The sequence below is a fragment of the Jatropha curcas genome, unplaced genomic scaffold (assembly GCF_041381405.1).
Source record: "Jatropha curcas cultivar XTBG-Jc1 unplaced genomic scaffold, XTBG_Jcur_1.0 HiC_scaffold_695_pilon, whole genome shotgun sequence".
Lineage (NCBI taxonomy): Eukaryota > Viridiplantae > Streptophyta > Magnoliopsida > Malpighiales > Euphorbiaceae > Jatropha > Jatropha curcas.
In genome coordinates, this window is record NW_028322525.1 from 32398 (window position 1) to 54032 (window position 21635).

At 29.8% G+C, this 21635-nt stretch overlaps 1 protein-coding gene across 1 annotated transcript; it reads left to right on the forward strand.

The window, feature by feature from the left end:
• Nucleotides 1-1135: 1135 nt before the first annotated feature.
• LOC149491743 (serine carboxypeptidase-like 18) lies at nt 1136-18217 on the forward strand. The gene is made up of 14 exons (XM_089717072.1): nt 1136-1164; nt 1195-1311; nt 2524-2669; nt 3512-3588; nt 3678-3800; nt 4011-4113; nt 4638-4675; nt 4756-4857; nt 10561-10647; nt 10759-10905; nt 11396-11467; nt 12211-12332; nt 12883-12996; nt 18076-18217. The coding sequence occupies exons 1-14, from the start codon at nt 1136-1138 to the stop codon at nt 18215-18217; spliced, it is 1419 nt and encodes a 472-aa protein (XP_089573198.1).
• The last annotated feature ends 3418 nt before the right edge of the window (nt 18218-21635 follow it).

The following is a 21635-nucleotide window of genomic DNA, read 5'->3' on the forward strand; positions in this document are numbered from 1 at the left end:
GAAGAGAGAAAGAGAAATGAGAGGTTTTGTTTTTAGTGCTTTAGGGTTTTAAGTGTGGTATAGGACAAGTTAGGGATTTTAGATAAAGCTTAGGGCATGTAATGTTCGGGTATTTTTAAATTTTAAATGAAAATAGGAGGCATTTGAGGAAGCTTTTGTCGTTTAGTATGGAGAAAGTAAAATTGGTCTCATCCAAAAATGGCAGTGGCATTATAGTAATCGTAAGATTAGAAATCTTTGACTTAGTCAACTTTTGACCAAATGTGTGGCTAGGATCAATTAGGCATATTCTCATCCAATGGCTAGAATTAAATCCTACAATGATTCTAACTACACCAAATAAAAACTCCACGATGGACACATGTCATGCCACAAAACCAATTCTCTACATGTGTAAAAATACCCTTATGACATATTAATAAAATAATAATGCATGAATTAGGATTTAAATAAATTAAATCACAACTAATCATATAATCACACGTAGGAAACATAATTATGAATTAAATCATTATCAGATTAGTTTAAAATGTAAAATCCTATGGGAGTGACACTAAAATGATCCGATAATAATGCAATCCATAATCGAAAATTCGGGACGTTACAACAAGAGTTGACTAGAAGATTGAGATTCTTTAGAGTGAAATAAGAGAAATCAAAACTCATGTTAATTATTATTGGCTAACAGAAGAAAAAGGTTTTTGAAATTGAAGAGACTAAAGAGAAACAAGAAAACAAGAAGCTTTCTCGAAGTCGAAGTTACTGAAAATCTTGATCTTAGACAAATGTGTTTGTTTGTAATAAAATTTTCAAAGTAGAAATCTTAGAACTGAATTTTCAATTGAAAATTAGGGAAAACAAATTCTGAACCAATGTATAGTTTTGAAAGCTAAATAACAAAAATTGTTTACTTTTTACAATACGAAATTAAATATAAATTGCTTTGCCAAAATTAATAATAAATTCAAGAACCATAAATTCAAGTCCCTCTCCATACCTAACTTTCTCTTTTTGTTATATCCTTTAATTTTATTTCGGGTATATTTCAATTAGCAGTATATGTATAGTTCAAGATTGGTAGCAATAGCCTCTATATCACAATTGATTTTCTGTTTCTGTATACTGTCTCATAACTATGGCAGCAGAAAGAGCAAAACAGAAAATGTTGAAAAATTCAAGAAACGGATTTTTAAGAGTAATTTGTTTGCAAATATTTGTTGTATTGGCTTTTTCTTATATTGCTGCTTCAAAGACAGTTGTGACATCTCTGCCTGGCTTTGATGCTGAACTTCCCTTTTATCTTGAAACTGGGTGAGTTCCAACATATCTTATATTGCTCCTTTCTTTTTCTTTCTTTTTTTTCCAATCATTTTTTTCTTTTTCTTTTATTATTTTAGAATCAACAAAATTGAAAAAAAAAAAAGAAGAAAGTAAGGAGCACTAAAGAATAATAATAAAGTTTCAAAGTCTTTTTTGAGAAAAACAATCCAAATTTTAAAAATTGTAAATTGATGATGTGTTTGTTTCTGTAAAATAACTTGCTGAAAAAAATTTTTCACAGAAAATATTTTCCTTGAAAAATATTTTTCAAATGACTTATTTTGCATTGGTTAGTTATAATATTGAAAATTAGTTAAAAATATTAAAGTTTTTATCTCATAAAATCATAAAAAATATTTTATTGTTAAACATGAGAAAAAATGCAAAAGAAAAATGTAAATTATGAAAACCACCGGTAGCCGGTGGTAAATGGTGATTAGCGGTAGTGGTTACGATTATTAAACAATTAAAAAGATATGAATTTATAAGGTTTGTCAATGTTCAGAAAATGTTTTACTCTCTCGAAAATGGAAAGTTATTTTTCTTAAAAAAGACTTAAATTTTCCTTTGATTAAGAAAATATTTTCCGCTGACTTATTCTCCTGAATGTTCCAAACAACAGAAAATTGTGGAAAATATTTTCTAACAAGTTATTTTACGGAAATAAGCAGAGTCTGAATGTCTTTTTTTTTTTTTTTTTTTCTAATAAAAAGGCAGCTTATTTGTTAAACTAATTTGGACTAAAATATACAAACACACATTGAGCTATACACATTTTCATGGACATAAAACAATTATTTTTAGATGTAAGCAGAAACTGATTCAATAAAGAAAAATCAATTCATTTTGATTTAATTTGATCTTTAAGATTTATGGTTCAGCTTCAATTAGTTTTAGTAGAGGAAAATTAAAATCTTTTATAGTTAGTTTGGTTTTCATAATGTAAAACTAAAAACCTAAAAATTGGAAATGGAACTGAATTAAACTTCAAAATGATACCAAAACTAAAAAACTAAACTGAATTGAATTAAAACATTTGATTTGGTTTTACGTAACCAAATTATTTTGATTTCAATTTAAATTTCAGAAATCTCTCGATTTAACCGGTTCAATTCGATTTGATTTCCCTAATTATATTCTCTTTAAATAAAATTAAACACAACTAAGTGTTTAACCAATTTCTTTCAATACTATTTTATGTAGGTATATTGGAGTAGGAAAAATCAATGAGTCTCAGCTATTTTACTATTTTGTGGAGTCTCAAGGGAGCCCTACTTTAGACCCTCTGATGCTTTGGCTTACTGGTGGTCCTGGTTGCTCTGTTCTCTATGCCCTTTTCTATGAAAATGGTAATTAATTAATTATTAATTTATATTTCTGATCTCTTAAAAATTTTCATCAGTGAAAAGGCAGAGAGAAAATGTTTGAATTTAAAATTTATGCTTGTCATAGTTCTTATTTCTTTTTCAATGTTAATAATTTTTCTTTTCAAAAATAAGAATTAGAAATTCAAATGATTAAATAGCATAGCAAAAAATTTAAATATATAATATGTACTTATTCATTTTGCCTCAGAGGAAATTGGCCACAATCTTTTCTATTTTCATAACATTAGGACTAAATTAAAAAAAAGAAAATATTTTGATTTTTAAACATTAGACTTTTTATCAGTATGTATAAAAAAATAAAATTTTGAGAAAATTACGGTACGGTTCTTATGATTTAAGATGTAAACTAGTCGGTATTTTGTTTTAGGAAATAGATTAAAATTTCCTTACAATTTACTTCCTTTAGATTGTAAGGTCCTCTTGTCAAATTTTTGTATCTTTTCGTTAAATGCCTCATGAAATACTGGAAATACTCATTTTATCTTTTCTCACCTTTTGTATTTTTGGTATATTGTTTTATTAATATAGGGATATACTAGTTGTATTCCGTAGTGTAATTTTCTAGTATAAAATTTTAATATCTCTCATTTGACCTTGTATTTTCTTGTTGACTTAATAAAAAAGATACAAAAGTTGAATAAAATGACCTAGTAGTATAATAAAAGCAAAATATAGAGATAAATTGGTATATTTTTAAAAAGACTTGGACGGACAGATTGTATTTTGCAAATCCATAAACTATATTATATTTTTTTTCTTAAAATTTTTATTAATATTATGTACCTTCTATGTCCTTTTCGCAGGTCCACTAGCTTTTGACTATTTAAATTATAATGGAAGCTTGCCATCTTTACTCTTGAATCCCTTTGCATGGACACAGGTACATACAGCTTTTTTGGTCATTCTCTAATTTAATATTTTTAATTAAATATAATTAACTTAATTAAATTTCAATAATTATTTGTTTAGAGGATAAACATAATATATGTAGATGCACCAGTTGGGACTGGATTCTCCTACTCAACTACCCAGGAAAATTACTATGTTGATGACATTAAGTCCGCAGCTCAGACCTATGAGTTTTTAAGAAAGGTATTTGATAATTAAATGCTTTTGCATAATGTTTATATAATACAATTTTATTTTTCAAATAATAATAATTAAAGGCATTTTAGTTAGAGGTTTTATAGGTCCAAAACTCATTTAGGCCAGCCCAAAAAGAAATTATTGGGCTTGGGCATTTTGGTTTAATCTTTAATCCAATTATTGGGATAATTAATTAGATTGATGATTGTTGCGCAGTGGTTATTTGAGCATCCTCAGTATTTGACAAATCAACTATTCATTGGTGGAGATTCCTACTCAGGCATTCCACTTCCAATCATAGTTCAACATATACTTGATGGTAACTAACAATTTTATTTTTATAACTAAATATAATTTTTAATTTAGGATTTGGTCCGCAAAATTAACTATTTTGATAGCAGTTAACTGTTTTAATAGCATTTAGTTGTTAGTTATTTGATTGAGTAACTTTTAATAAAAAGTTAAAAGTTAAAGGTTATACGAGTTAACTTTTCATAAAACGCTACTTTAATTTCTAAAAGTTAGTTCAAACACTATGTTACTGAACATTATAAAAAATAGTATTTAACATTTTGATTAGTAAAAAGCTGTTGCCAAATACTACCTTAATATAATCATATGCAAATATTTACACTAAAGTTATATTTAATAAACTGTAATAAAAGGCAATGTAATGCAATCAAAATACTTTTAATATAATATTATACTAAAAATACGTTTAATTACATTACATTATAGTTGATGAGATGGTATTTAAAAAAAATATTTGGTTATATTTAAAATTTAGTTTCATAAGAGCTACTTTCATTAATTTCTAATTTTTTTTTTTCTTTTTTTAATTAGGTAATGAAGCTGGGATATCTCCGATAATGAATCTTAAAGTAAATTATCTTATCATCAAATAACTTAACCGTTATTGTACTTCAATTGCAAGAATAATTTATTAATTTGGTTTAAACAGGGATATGTGCTTGGAAATCCAAAGACAGATTCATTCATTGATGATAATTCAAAAGTGCCATTTGCTCACAGATTGACACTCATATCAGATGAACTCTATAAGGTTACTCAATCACATATACTATTATTATTATTATTATTATTATTATTATTATTATTATTATGTTATTATTTAGAGGATTGGAAATAAAGATTACAAATTATAATGAACTAAAAAGATGACTAAATTAATCTAAAAGAAGAATATGAAAACAAAAACCAGCAATGGATTTTTAAAGAGAAACAATAACTGATTCAATAATATTTTGTTTGCTTCATAATCAATTTAATTACCTAATGCAAGGAGAATAACCTTTAAATCATTGATAATCTTCACGTCATATCAAATATATATATATACTTGTTCAAAAAAAAAAAAAAAAAAAATTTAAACACAATTTATTAAACTCTGGTTATTCTGGGAATAAATTCCGTAGGTTAAGTCTTTAATCCCTTTCTAATTATTATTCCTATTTATTTATTATCTTTACCCCAATCGAAGACATTCTCTTTTGATGTGGATGAACAACATATATAGTTTCAATTGGTAACAAAAAAAAAAAAAAAAAAAAAAAAAAAACGAAAGCATTAAGCATGATAACCAAATTAGATAAACATAGATTGAATTTAACTTAATTATCTCAGGATCCTAGTAAAAAAAAACACTGAAGAAGAAATTTTTGAAATAAGCAAACCTTTATTAGTAGTACCACGTAAATAACGCAATAGGCATTTAATAGCCTTCCAATGGATATTTGTTGCACATGCATGAATTGAGCCAACTTATTTAATACTAAACGCAATATTCGGTTGAGTAAGTATCACATATTGTAAAGCTCCTATGACACGTTGATATTGTTCAACATTAACAAGACGCTGACCCATCTATTTATTCAAATTTGGAGTAATAACCATAGGAGTAGAACATGCTTTTGAACCTACCATGTGATTATCTTCTAGCAACTAAGCGATATATTTACTTTGGATTAATAAAGACCAAGAAAATAATGCAATTGACCTAAGTCATGAATAGAAAACACTAATTTAGTACAACTCAAGAACCATTGTAATTGGATGGAATCAGAAAAGGTAACAACAATGTCATCTACATAAATAAGAACATAAATCTTGACAATGCCCTCGCATAAAACGAAAAGAGAAGTGTTTGCTTTAGATGATCAAAAACCAAGTTGTTCCACAAATTGAGATAGTGTATGAAACCATGCACGAGGTGCCTATTTAAGACCATAGAGAGAATGATGAAGCTTATAAATATAATCAGGATGAATAGAATTAACACAACCATATGGTTGCTCCATAAATATTTCAGGTCCAGATTACCATGAAGAAAAGCGTTAGATATGTCAAATTGACCAATAGGCCAACCATGAATTGTAGCAAGAAAGAGAATTGTTATTACAATTGTGAATTTTGCCACTAGTGAGAATGTTTCTTGGTAGTAAAACACTAGACTGCTAAAAATATCCTTTAGCAACAAGTCGCGCCTTATAGCGTTCAACAGTTCCATCGATATTTCTTTTAATGCGAAATATCCATTTATTCCAAATAATATTCTTCTCTAGTGTGCAAGGAACTAATATCCATGTATGATTTTGATAAAGAGCGTCCAATTCTTTTTGGATTGCTTCATGCCATTCTGCATATTTGTTTGCCTGAAAAGTAATTTTAGGTTCCATAAATAGATAATTAGGTTTATTTATAGTACTATTAACCTGTCTTTTGCTCATGATAGTCGATCTTAATTGCACGGGATAAGTTCGAGACAACAGTTTGGGTGGTTTAATGCTTTGAAGAGGATATTCATTAAAGACTACTGTCAATTGTAGACCGTGATTTGTATTGAAAGGAGAAGGTAAAGAGGAAGGAGTTATAGACTGACGAGATAGGATATGAGAAGATAAAATTTGAATTGAATTTTCTGGTGGAGATGTGCGATTGGATTATGTGGAGAAGAGAGAGAGAGTGGTGAATGAGTAGAAGACATCACATGTGACATTGGAGCATAGTCAAATATAGATAGCTAGCGTGTTTGTTGATTGGCTAGGATTTATTATAGAGTCCAAGTGACACTGAAAAATAGCTAAAGCACTAAGCCAAGCATTAATCAAGTTCCATTGTTGATAAACTGGCAGTTGATATGTGGTGGAAATTTCATGTGGATGAAACCTAATATGCCTAGCTAAGTAAATTCGACCAGTAGTTTTGTCCAAACACTTATACGCATAATGAGTAGGACTTTGAGCCAAATAAACACATGGAGTTATACGAAAACAAAACTTATGTTGATGTTACAATCTAAGAAGAGGAAATATTAAACAACTAAAAATTTTAACAATAAGATAATATGGAACTTTTTGAAATAAAACATGATAAGGAGCTTTTTATTAAAGAGCATGAGCATGAAGGATTTTTTTTTTTTTTTGGAAAACGCATGAGCAGGAAAGATATTTATTGACATTGCATTGTGTTGTATAGCAAAATTCCAATATTTTAAGGGCAAATGAGCATGTGTCAATAAAGTGGGACAAGTGTCTAGCAAGTGGCAAGTTTTACATTCAGAAATTCCATTTTGTTCATGTGTATACAGACATGAAATTCGATGCTGAATACTAGTAGATTGAAAATATTTATTTATATTTTGGTACTCACCACCACAGTCCAAATGAAAAGTAAACCTATGTAAAATTTGTCACTTGAAATTGAAATTGGCTATCAATCATTTTTTTCAAATTGCATAAAATGGGAATAAATATCACTTTTAGTTTTCATAAAGTAAACCTATGTAAAACGAGAAAAATCATTAACAAACAATACAAAATACTTATCATTGGAACCTTATGGGTTTGTTAATCCTTGATAGAAAATGAGTCGACCAACATTCAAAATAACAAGGGTTGTCAGAGGTAAATTTTTAACAGAAGGAAAATTCTTAACTATTTATGGAACACATAAAATAGTTTTCAATGAAGAAATTTAAATGGAGAATGGAGTGTAGCCATACCAGTATGAGAAATTGGAAGCCCAAGACCATCACCAATATGTAATTGATCAGAACAAAGTATTCATTGATTGCATTCAGACTTTGAGGATTAGGAGTGACATGAAAATTGGTTGTTGTATCAGGAAACATTGAATAGGCTACATCGATGGGGATAATTGATTTATATTCGAATAATTTGCCATTAGAGGAGCAAAATTATTCAAATATTGAAAAGCTAAAGGTTGAGAGGAGCCAAAATTGCATGAAGATGAGGTCTAGTTGAAACCTGAATTTCATGGGGCATAGTGTCTACGAAAAGTAATAGCACTATGGTTTCAGCATCCACAAATCTGACATGGTCCATAGTTTTAATTGTTGGAGTAATTATTTGGCCTTGATTGTAAATTAGTATTTTTAAAAAAATTATGATGATTCTGATAAGGAGAAAATTGATTTGGTGTTGGTAAGAGAGGTGAAGGAGCCCTTTGAATTATATTTGCAAATTGTTCTAAGGTATCCTTAATAAGAATTTCATGAGCTACAAGATGTAACTCATTGAAAGAAATAGTCCATGTTTCTTATTTAAAGCAGCAATAATACCATGAAATTCAGCCCCAATATTACGATAGATAAGTGCATTAAACTCAACAGGAGAAATGGGTTTGCCATCAACATTTAGCTCATTAGAAAAAGGCTTGACCTTTTGAATATATTGTGAAACAGAGAAGAAAGTTTTCTTCAACTCTTGAAGCTCAATTTGAAGTTGAAGTTGTCTGTTTTGACAAACAGATCCAAAAGCATTTGCTCAAGTTTCCCAGATAGCAAAAGGAAGAAGTAAGTCTTATAACGTAAGAAAATATTTCTTCAGTATGAGAACAAAGAAGCCAAGTGAGAAGCATTGGTCTTTACAAAACCATTGCTCATAAGCAACATCGAGAACAATTTGAGTGGAATCTATAGTAGAAGGTATAGTTGGATTAGGAGCAGAAGTGTCATTAATAAAATCATGAAGGTTATGGTAGTTAAGAAGATGAATAAATTGTGCCTGCTATGCTAAATGGTTTTTAGTGTTTAATTTCACAAGAAATATATGATTGGTAGAAACAAGGGTTGAGGGGCTTGAAAAAGAAGGAATGATTACCATAATGAGCAAGATATGATAAAAGAAGTCAAATAAAAAATGTGATGAATATCAATGCTTATACCATGTAAAATGATGAGAAGATATTTGAGGGATTGATCACTTGTGTTCTTCTATATAGTTGTTGTGCTTTTTTATAATAGAAGACATATGAAAAGATAGCTATAGCGTTTAAATTACAAACCTACATGCTTTTAGTTCTTATTGCTTGATCTTATCCTTGCTTGATTTCTTACCTCCTTCCCATACTTTTGATCCCTTTTCATAGCCTTTGTAATACTATAGAGACGTTGGAAATAATCTCCATTGATTTTAAAATGAAATCCAAGTCGAGAAAATAAAAAGTCAGCTCAATTTTTTGCCAACCATATACACCAATTTATGTATGTACACCCCAACCTGTTTATCTTATTGACTTCAAAATACTTATCCAATTTATAACTAGTTTCTTGTTCAATATTTATAAATCCCACAGTTTCAACTATAATTTCCATTAGGAAAATTTTAGGATATTATTGATTGAACCTTGTCGTCAATTTGGACCAATGGATATCTCTAGGTCCTTGTGATTGATTTTAAAAGTATGATGGTAATCCAATACTTAACTATGAAGTGAGTGGTGCATTATATCAACTAAATGGTGCATGCATAACAGAGAGTGAATTGAGTATTGCATGTGTAAGAGACAAAGGTTGGTGTGGTGAGAGTGTAAAAGAGTGTTGTATGTACATAACATTTTTGGTTTAAGTGAGAGGGAAGATCAAAGTGTGTTAGAATCAGTAGCGGACCCTGTCCAAATAGTTAGGGGCTAAAAAATAATTTTACTAATTATAGGGAGTAAAACTAAAATATTTCTTTTTTCAAAAATTTTCACTCTAAAAATTGTAAAAAACTTTTAATTTGAGGGCCACAACCCCTAAAACCTCTCGGTTCGTCCCTGGTTAAAGTAGTGGTATTCAATTTTCTAATATTATAATTTAGTCCCTCTTAATAAAATAGTTTTTAAATTAATCCCATTGTCCATCCTTATCAAATTCTACAAACGTTTCAATTAAACACTATTTGAATTCTTTCAAATTGTATCATAAATAGGTTGGATTAACATGACTCAACATAATATATTTGATTTAATAGGTTATAACGTATTCACAAATCAAGTTGTTAGACAACTCATTTTAATTATGTGATAAAAATTAACGTGTACATGGTACTAACCTGCTAAGACTCAACTCTAATTCTTCAATTTTACATACTTCAGAAATTGTGTGCTTCAGAAATTGTGCGAATTCGCACGTCAAGACTCATTTTAACATCCTTATAATATCATAATGATTTTTTTAAAAAAATAATTGTAAATCATATCCGTTTCTATTTCACCTAAGCCATTAACAAAAATTTCCAAAAAAGAGCACCGGAAAATAGCAATTATCAATTTAAAAAAATATCGAAAGAAAAAAACACCAAGAACCCATATCAAGAATATGATTCTTTGCCACAAAGGAACACTTTTTTTCAACACAATTTTACTGAAATAGCTCTTTGAATCCTTAGCTAATTACTTATTATTATTATTATTATTATTATTATTCATTTTAAAATATTGGAATGTATTGGTCTTTTACCAGGCTACTAAAGAAGATTGCAGGGGGAATTACGTAAATATAAACATGAGCAATACAGCATGTATTTCAGATATGAATACCATCAATGAGGTTAGATAAATACATTCTATCCTATTTCCCAAATTTAACATTAATGTTATTTATATATTTACATATAATATTATTAAAATATCCTTTTTGACATTTATTTATTTTTTTAAGTTGATTCTTCAAATAAATGCTGTTCAAATTTTGGAGCCTTTTTGCGAAGTAAGGAGTGAGACGAATCCAACCCAAGGAAGACGATCACTTCATGAGTACAAAGAAAATATTTCCATTGCGCCACTTAATAGTGCATATTGGTGTCGGGTAAATCTTTATTTTCCTTTTTCTTTCCAGTAATATCTTAGGAAAATTTTCTTTTACCTATGTGTTTTAAGAATTATCCTAAGTAATATCCTCAGAATCTAAATCTATTGTCAAGTTGTACATGCACTTAATCATGGTCTAATCGCTAAATTTATCTTAAAATTTTTTAATCACTATATTTTTCATTATGCTTTAAATTTAAAATTTTAATTAATATCAATAGTTAGACTATCACTAATTAAATTTAATAGTCTAATTAATCACAATCTTTCTAAAAATAAATTAACAATGTAATTAATATATCAAGTTCATTTTAATTAATACTTTCTATCTTAATTTAAGTTACCACAAAATTGAAAAATGCAAAACATTTGAGATATATTTCATCAAGAGAGGCAAGCAATTAAGCTTTTACATGCCCTTGCATATATCACACAAGTAATAAGAACTTCTTTTTTTTTTTTTTTTTCGCATTGTTTTTTCCTTGTAGGAATATAACTTGGTGCTTGCTGATATTTGGGCTAATAACAAAAGTGTTCGAGATGCCCTTCAAGTTCGAGAGGTATATATTGAAAATTATATCTATATTGTTGTTATTATTTTCACAATGTTATGTTACATGAAAACTTTCTTTAGTTGAGTTTCCACATTTCGAAAATATTTCCTGCATGGAAACATTTGAAAACTCATCGGGAACATATCGGGGCCGTTTTCGTAAATTGATTAATTTGGAAACATGTTTTCTCTCTTTACATATGTTACCGTAAATTGAAAACTATCAAAAACTCATTTCTCTAATTAAAATAAATGCATATATAAATTAATACAAATTCATAAAAACATGTATTTTTATGAGTATGAAACTTGTAATTCTTTTGGATACGATTAAATATTGACAGCACTTAATTTGTCGTTGAATATATTTAATGGTTTATAATAATTTATATTTTTATATTTATAAATATAACTCTATATTTTTCACATTTACGTGTTTCCTACACGTTTCTGTTTCCTATATTTTTGAAAATTCCATTTTTCCGTGTCCGTCCCGCGTTTCCAACTTTTCGCTTCCATGCAACATAGGTTGGAAATAAATTTTTTTAAAAACAATTAGACTAAATATGGATAGGTTTAATGATTGAATTGTGATTATATTGGATCATATTAGCTCAAATTGGATTCTTGTTAGAATATCCACATGGTTAGAAGTTAAGATTGAACATAACAATTGCATCTGTTTGACATATTTAGTGTTTGTAAGTAGAACAAATTCCATATTTGATTTTAGCATATAACGGTAAACAGAACACGATTGGTGTTTGGAAGATGGGCAATGGTTCGGGCTTCGCATATACAGAGAATGTGTTAAGCACAGTTGATTATCATAGAAATCTCAGCAAGCAAAACCTTCGAGCCCTTATATACAGGTAAGTAATATCTCCTGATAGGATTTTAGTCTCTAATTTTAATTATATGTTCGTTTCAGTGATCTTAACACTTCTTGACTTTTCACAAAAATTAAAAAAATGATTAAATCACCTCAATTTTACAAAAACAAAGATAATTGACTAAAAGAAAATAACTTGTTTGCACCCTGAATTTGGCTCGTCTATTCAATTTGCCCAAATTTTAACTTTATAGCCAATTTACTCCATTGGTTTACCTAAAATTTCAAGTTGCCCATAATTTCATAAGGTCAGCGCATGTGGAAGAGTTTCTCTCTTTTCAGACACAACTTAAAAAAACTGATTTGAGTGCTCCAACATAACAAATTATAACAGAGCATATATCCAGAGGTTAAAACAACGGATCAAAAGTGTCATGTAAAATTGGAATACAATAATTATTAATACCACCTTAATTTTCTAAAAGCGTTACGTAAACAGAATAGAAAAAAGTCAAAATTAATAGAACATTGTAGTATATTTAGAGCATATTGATAATAGTCTCATTAATCCCATTTTAAATTTGGTGCAGTGGAGATCATGACTTGTTAATACCTCATATTGGCACACAAAAGTGGATTCATTTGCTGAATTTAACTATCACTGCATACTGGCGGCCTTGGTTTTTAGATGGCCAAGTTGCTGGGTACGTATTTTTTTTTTTTCACATCTTCTTTATTTATATTTACTTTAACTTGGAAATTATAAGACAGGCTTTGCTTGTTTTCGGAATATAATCTGCTTCCAAATATTTTTTTTTTATTTTTTAATATTTGGAGCATTCGGAAAAATTAGTCAACCAAAAATATTTCTTTAAAAAAAAAATTAAATCAGTTCAAAGGTAAATGACCTTTATTTTTAAAGGAGGGGAAACATTTTCTAAACATAATTACAATAAAACAAAAAGATTATAAATACACATTTATTAATTTAATAATCACCAGAGTCATTATTATCAAACATCAGTTACTGACCGTCGCTACTGATCATAAGTGACTATCAGCATTTATCATTTGAATGTGTTTTGTGTTATATTTAACAATAAATTTCTAAAATATGAAGTTTTATAATTAATAATATTTTTATAAAATAATATATTTTAATTATAAATATTTTTTACTAATTTTTAATATTACAATCAAATAATAGAAAATAAATTATTCCAATAATATTTTTAAGGAAAATATTTCTTCTAAAGATAAATTATTTGTTGGAAATAAATTGAGCCTGTATTTAGAGTTAGACTAAATCATTTAAAAAAATCACAATCTTTGCAAGCAGTCCATAAATCCAACTTTCTTCACCTAGTACTCTCAACTTTATTTTTAGTTATAATAGCATTCTAATTTTAAATTGTATCAATTTTAATGAATAAAATATTATTCTCATGGGACCCAATTTAACTTTTTCCCTCAGATTAGACTCATTTCTCATCGCTACTGCTTATAAATAAATAAATATTAAAATAAAAATAATTTATTCATCTTAAAAATAAAATACTTTTATTTATTTATATAACCTTGACAAGTAATGATTTCCTAAAAATAAAATGTTGCTGTAATGAATAAAACCTATTTTTATAAGAGATCTAACTTAAGTATAAACAAAATTCCATGCTTAAAAATGATAAAACAAGAACTTAAACAAATATTCTGTGTTTATAACTAACTAAAATTTATTATTTTACTTGGCTTTTTATGAATTTAAATTCTTAACTAATATTAGTGAGACCGTGTTAAATGGTGAGTTTTTAGTTAATCTGACCATAAGAGAGAGTATAGGTCCAACAAAAAATAATATTTTATTCATTAAATTGTATACAATTTGAAATTAGAGTACTTTTATATCTAAAGTCAAAGTTCAAGATACTAGGAGAAAAAAGTTGAATTTAGGGCACAATTAAAACTACCCTCAAAGTTCGGAGTTTTTTTTAATGATTTAGCTTTAGGGTTGGGCATGTAACATTCATTATCCGATACCATAACACTAGATAATAAGTGTCAAATTCTATGTTAGAGGCATAGAGCTACTACATAAATCTTAGACTAAAATCTTTTCATAATATTATATCTTAATATCCATAAATTTAGAGTTTCTAAACTAAGACTTAGAAAATTTCTCAAAAAATGCTATAGAAGGACTGCAAGAGTTTCCTTTATATTATAAATATTCCTTATATTAGAAAAATCTTTGTAATATTTCTATAAACCAATCATAATCCAATTAAATTTCCAAATCAATTTCTTCAACATAAAATTCAATATCAATTATAACATTAATAATCCATACGGAATCAATAATTCATTATCCCTAACATTTTCTCATAATGAAATGCCTTAAACGTAATATTCAAGAATTTTTAATAAATGATCCCATAATAACTCATCAATGGTCAATGCAAGGTTTATAATTATCAGTATACTATCTTATGCATATATCTTTAAAATCATATACTATAATTTAAATACAATAAACCATATAAACTTTTTTTTTTTTTTTTGAAAGAAAACCATATAAACTCTTTAATAATTAGTTACATGCCGCTAATGTCATGATAAATCAATAATTATAACACTTTTAATCTATCAATTGCTCTGAAGCATCCATCTTACTACTCTTCTACAACTACTATCTACCATCTACACGTGATAAAATCAACACGCTAAGCATAAAGTTCAGCGGTGTTTATTTCCCCACTTCATAGAAAATTACACATAAGTATATACAATGATCATAGATTCACATGTTCATAGAATAAATAAATTCTAGGGCATAACATTCAGCCCTTCATAACATAATTTATTGACAAGATAATTACACATAGTCAACATTTATATCATAATTTAATCCATATGTCAAATCTTTCATAATCATCATTTAATATCATAAATTATTTACTAGCTAAAATAATCACAATCAATAGTTAATATCACTTAAAAGTCACCAATTATAATATTCATTATCATCACTTAATACCCAATCACTTAACTCATGCTTCACTAAATGTAAGCATAATCCTTTACATATAGTCATACCACCATAACAGACTAGATAATTCCATAATTAGAGGTCTAATCAATTATTTATTCAATTTTTAATAATATTTTTTTAATTAATTATCATATACTATTCAATTCAGTATTCATGTAGGCATAAATACCAATTTAATCATGGTGTCATAATACTCAACAAAATAAGGCTAATTCAGTCACATAATAAAATATCCATAATTTAGCATATAATATTAAATTCAAAAATCATGCATCAATAAGCAAAAGCACAATTCCATACAAGTAGTATAATTCGTTCTTAATTTGTTTCATAAAAACGCAGTTTTTAGTTAGGCTACTAGCTCACTTAGAAGAACCAAATTGCAGACAGAGAAAACATAAAAACTGTTAACCATTGGAAATAGGATTGAGTAAATTGTGAATTCGTCCCTGCTTAGAGTAAATTTGGGATATATATATTGGAGTCAAGATAAATTCTACTAGGATAAGGATTGTGAGAATCTTACATTATCTTTTAGTTATAGTTTATTTAGGAGTTTAATATCCCTCAATATATATTTATATACTATTTTTTTGATTTATTTTATTATTATATATTATCAATAACATACGGCTCGAAAGCTTACAATAACATCATATGACCCGTCGGTCGGAATGAAATGGCCAATATCATAAGCTGAGGTTTGTTTGCCCCTGAATAATGGCAGTTCGTTAGCTCCTGAATAATTGACATCGCATATCATAATAACATAGACAATACTGTTTTTCTATAACATTCATACCTTTTTACTACTACTAATTTATGTCATAATTCATCCATATCAGTGTTTATAACATAGAATTTTCGGTCTTATAAATACATAAGAATATTCTATTACAGTGTAAAAACTATTCCCTTTCATAAAATTTATTCATAAAATCATATTTTCTATATCAATTCCATTATAGCCTCATTTTCATAATTCACATATTAATCAAATAATCATATACTTATAATTTCTCAATTTCACAAATAATTGCATATAATCATATTAGATTCATAAAAAATACCTTTTCCATTCTAGTTATATAGAGAAACTTTTTAAAGTGGGTGTTCTATTTATATAGAGAATTTTATTTTATTTAGTAGCTTTTAAAACCATATCAAAATATAATGTCTATATTGCCCTTCTCCTTGTCATTTGTTAAGTTTTGCAGTAAGAGAGTATTAAGATAGTGATAGACAAAGGTTTAGATGGCAATTAAATGTAATCCAAGTTAAGAGGATGGGTTGTATATTGATCAAATTTCGAAGTTAATTAAAAATCAGCACATATAGGCATTATAAGCTTTGACGCATACAATTTCTATTGAATAAGACCACAAAATTTTCAATTCAAGCACATTTAAATGAAGCGGTATACAATTTGCAATAATATTTAAACATATGTGCCTATTTTAAATATGTTCTCATAACCCAATGTCCTTTAATTAGTCAAATAGTCCAATGATCCTTTAAACATAGGTAAACTATCGATAAGTCCTTGGAAATGTTCCAAATAGTCCATAAAGTCTTGTAAAATTTCATTTTGCTCCTCATATGGTTGGCCATGACGAAGTTGGCACAAAATCAATATTTTAATTCAACAAAAGCCATGATAATCATCTTTAATCATCTAAATACAAATATTAATACAAAAATCACACTAAATCACCAAGTACATGCTCAAAATCTCACCAAACTTGATATATAGCATAATCAACTCATGTAAAATAAGATTTATACTTAATAACTCAAAATCCACACAAAATAAAAGGGGAACATCAGCTAGAAAATTCTGACCTCATAGAAAACACACTGAAACATCACCAATCTTCACCAAGTTCAAACCATAATAACATTAACTCACATAATCAAGATTTAAGGCCTAAAAATTAAATTTTCATGCAAATATATTTTCCATGGAGAGCAGCTATAAGTTCAACCAAATGGAGATAAAAAGCATAAAGATCACTCAACTTCTCAAAATGCAAAAATAAGCAAGTTTAAGCATGGATCTAAGCATATATTGCATAAAAACTAGTACTTAAAGCATATTTAATACAAATCAACATTTAACAACCTAAAAATATCTAAAATGAGGAAAAAATACACAAACCTTAAAAAGCTTAGCTCCCAACAACCTCCTTCCCTTTGGATTTGGAGGATTCTCCTCTTATATCAAAGAAAAAAGGGAATTTACAGAAACTAAACATGAACATGAAGTGTTTTTACAAAAACATGACGAATGTGACATGCTAAGCATGATTATAGCCTTATATTAAAAAGAAAAAGATAGCAAAGATGAGAGAGAAAAAGGTAGTAGCATAAAGAAAGGATTTTTACCTTGAAAATCTTAGAAGCTTATAACAATATTTACATCAACTTAAAGTCTTCTTGAGGAGAATAACATATCTTAATTTGGTGATGTTAGCAAAATATTTAATACCATGTAATCACATGTTAGCATAATCTTAGGCTTGATTCTAGGCTTACTCTTAGCCTTGATTCTAGCCTTGATTGTAGGCTTGATTATTGGCTTGATTCTAGCCTTGATTCTAGCCTTGATTCTAGGCTTAATTTTAGCCTTGATTCTATTTTTCTCTTTATAGTTTTTCATGTATAAGTATGTGTTTTCATTGTACAATTAAAGAACACAAAAACATAAATTTCTTCATTGATAACATGGTATCAGAGCCAAAGAAGGGTTGATTTCAGCTTCTGCACTTTTTGCATTCTCTGTATTTTCTGCATTCTCTGCACTTTCTGCTTCTGTATTTTCTGCATTCCCTGCACTTTCTGCTTCTGCACTTTTTGCATTTCTCAGTCAAACCTGAAACTCACGTCACCTATGAAGCTCCTTCTTTAATATTTTTTTTCTCTTCCTATTTCAACGTTTGTGATTCCTTTTCTATTGGGCCTCCACTCCCAAATGGAGACATCTGAGATTGCAAAACCCATTGTAACCATTTTGATTGGCTCAAACTATAATTTATGGGTCCAAGGAATGAAAAGCTTTTTGATCGGTCGTAAGCTTTGGCGTATTGTTACTGGAGATATCATAAAGCCAACCAAACAGCAAGATGAAACTGAAGCCAAATTTGCTGATCGTCTTGAAGATTGGGATAGTAAAAATCATCAGATTATTACTTGGTTTCTAATAGTTCTATTCCATCTATTCACATCCAATTTGCTAGTTATGACACTACAAAAGAAATTTGGGATTTCTTAGCCACTCGATATCAAACTACTGGACTTACTCATTATTTTCAATTGTGGACTACTCTTCATAATCTTAAACAAGAATCTGGCCAATCTGTGAATGATTTTCTTGCTCGAGTTCAACTAATTTGGAATCAAATATCTCAAGCAAAAAATCAGTGAAGATCATCTTCATCTTATTCAAGTTCTCATGGCTCTTCGACCTGAACATGAAGCTGTCAGAGCCTCTCTACTACACCGACATCCTCTTCCTACATTGGATATGGCTATACAAGAAAATCAGTTTTTGAGGAAAACTCACTTAATCTTGACAAAACTTGAATTCTGAAATCACTCTTGCTACTACTTGTCCATCCTTTCAGAAATCTCTGGCAGCCACATCTGTAAGAATTGTAATAACATGGGTCATGTCTTTGCTAGTTGTCCAACTGTTGATGTAGATATTGTCATGCTCTGGGTCATATTCTTAAAAATTGGCAAACTTCCCTCCTCCACGAACAAAGAATGGGGAGTCTCTAAATCCAAGAATTTTTCAACCCCTGTTTTAAATCAGTCACTGCTGCTGCCCACCTGGAATGTTCTCTCTACTCTCACCATAGGTGATATTGAGGCATCTACTCAAATAGGTTATATCCTTCCAACTAGCCTAGCTGCCATGTTTGTCACCCCCTGCCGAAGCTACAAGATCTAGAAACGAGGACAGGATTCTAGGAAGGGTCGTAGGATAATGCTATGGAATATCGGGATTTTACCTTACTACAATTCCTTAGTCAACAAGGCATTATCGTTCAACGCTTATGTCCTTATACTTCCCAACAAAATGGACGCGCTGAATGAAAACACCGCCAGATTCTTGATTCTGTCCGTGCTCTTCTTCTTTCTGCCTCATGTCCAGAAAAATTTTGGGGAGAAGCGGCTCTTACTACTGTCTACAGTATAAATAGAGTTCCTTCATCAGCTCTCCAAAATTTATCACCCTTTGAAAAATTGTTTGGTAAACCTCCTGACTATTTAGTCCTAAACCTTTTGGATGTGCCTGTTTTGTCTTTTACAACCCCATGAACGTACAAAATTGGAACCACGTGCACGGTTGTGTTGTTTTCTTGGGTATGGGATAGAACACAAAGGTATCGTTGTTGGGATCCTATTTCAAATAAATTGCGTATCTCTCGTCATGTTACCTTCTGGGAAAATACCGTTTTCAACCCTTTCTAAATTTCATAAATCTGTTAATACTGATTCTATGTTTTTCACTGATCCCTCAATTGAATTGTTTCCAAGTTCTGATATAAGTGACTCTGATACACTCAACATTCGACCCTCCCCACCTATTCCTATCGAATCTGCTTCAACTGCTGATCCTGAACCTGCACCTACGCCTGCCCTTGACACCAATCTTCGTCGTTCTACCCGGGTAAGAGAAATTCCACATCACCTTAAAGATTTTCATTGTTATTCTACTATTGCCACTCTTCATGAGCCTCGCTCTTATCGTGAGGCAAGTACTAACCCTCATTGGCAGCAAGCTATGACTGAGGAACTCCAAGCTTTAGAGAACACTCATACTTGGGACTTAGTTGATCTTCCTCCTGATAAGACACCTATTGGCTAAATGGATTTAAAAATTAAGACTCGTTCTGATGGGTCTATTGAGCGTTATAAAGCTCGTTTAGTAGCCAAAGGATATACTCAAGAATATGGTATAGACTACGAAGAAACCTTTGCTCCAGTGGCTCGATTAACATCTGTTGTACTCTTAGCTATAGCTGCGGTTCGTCACTGGAAACTTTTCCAGATGGATGTCAAAAATGCTTTCCTTCATGGTGATTTATCCGAAGAGTTTATATGCATCCTCCCCCTGGTTATGATTCTCATTCTAAAGTCTGTAAGCTCCGACGAGCCTTGTATGGTTTAAAACAAGCTCCTAGGGCCTGGTTCCAAATTTAGTTCCACTCTTGCTCAACTTGGTTTTGCCTCTAGTCCTTATGATTCTGCATTGTTCATTCGTCGACTGACCATGGTATTGTTCTTCTCCTGCTTTATGTTGATGATATGATAATAACAGGTGATGATGCCTCTGGTATCTCAAAATTACAACGATATCTCAGTCGCCATTTCGAAATGAAGGACCTTGGCTCTCTCAGCTATTTTCTAGGTCTAGAGGTTTCTCATAACTCTGACGGCTACTATCTTTCTCAAGCAAAATATGCATCTGATGTACTTTCTCGAGCTGGCATTACTGACAGTAAGACTGTATCAACTCCTTTGGAACTCAATTGCAAGCTTACTCCTCTCGATGGCACTCCTCTCGATGATCCTACTTTATATCGGCAACTTGTTGGTAGTCTTGTTTATCTCACTGTGACTCGACCTGATCTCTCATATGCTGTTCATTTGGTTAGTCAATTCATGTCTGCCCCTCGTTCATCACATTTTTCTGCAGTACTTCGAATTCTTCGATATATTAAAGGCACTCTCTTTCATGGTTTACATTTCTCTGCACACTCCTCTTTGGTGTTATCTGGGTATTCTGATGCTGACTGGGCTGGTGATCCCACAGATCGTCGTTCTACTACTGGTTATTTTTTTTTTTGGGATTCTCTTATCTCTTGGCGTAGCAAAAAGCAAACGGTTGTTGCTCGTTCTAGCACTGAATCTGAGTATCGTGCCATTGCTGATGCTACATCTAAACTTGGTTACGATGGTTGTTATCTGATATGAATGTCACACAGTCTTCTGCTACTGTGTTACATTGTGATAATAGAAGTGCTATACAGATTGCTCACAATGACGTTTTTCATGAACGACAAAAACACATTGAGATCGATTGTCATTTTGTTCGTCATCATGTTACTCAAGGCACACACTTCTGATCCCTATCTCTGCTAATCAAAAGGCCGATATCTTCACAAAACTCATCTTCCGCTCGTTTTCAAGATTTACTAAGCAAACTCAAGCTGGCATCCACTATACCATCTTGAGTTTGAGGGAGGGTGTTAGCATAATATTTAATACCATGTAATCCATGTTAGC

Excerpts from the sequence above, each read along its gene's own strand:
- LOC149491743 (XM_089717072.1), top strand. The coding sequence starts at position 1,136 with ATGGCAGCAGAAAGAGCAAAACAGAAAAT. Across the intron at positions 3,589-3,677 it reads ATCCCTTTGCATGGACACAG|AGGATAAACATAATATATGT; the intron begins GTACATACAGCT and ends TTATTTGTTTAG. Across the intron at positions 4,676-4,755 it reads CTCCGATAATGAATCTTAAA|GGATATGTGCTTGGAAATCC; the intron begins GTAAATTATCTT and ends TGGTTTAAACAG.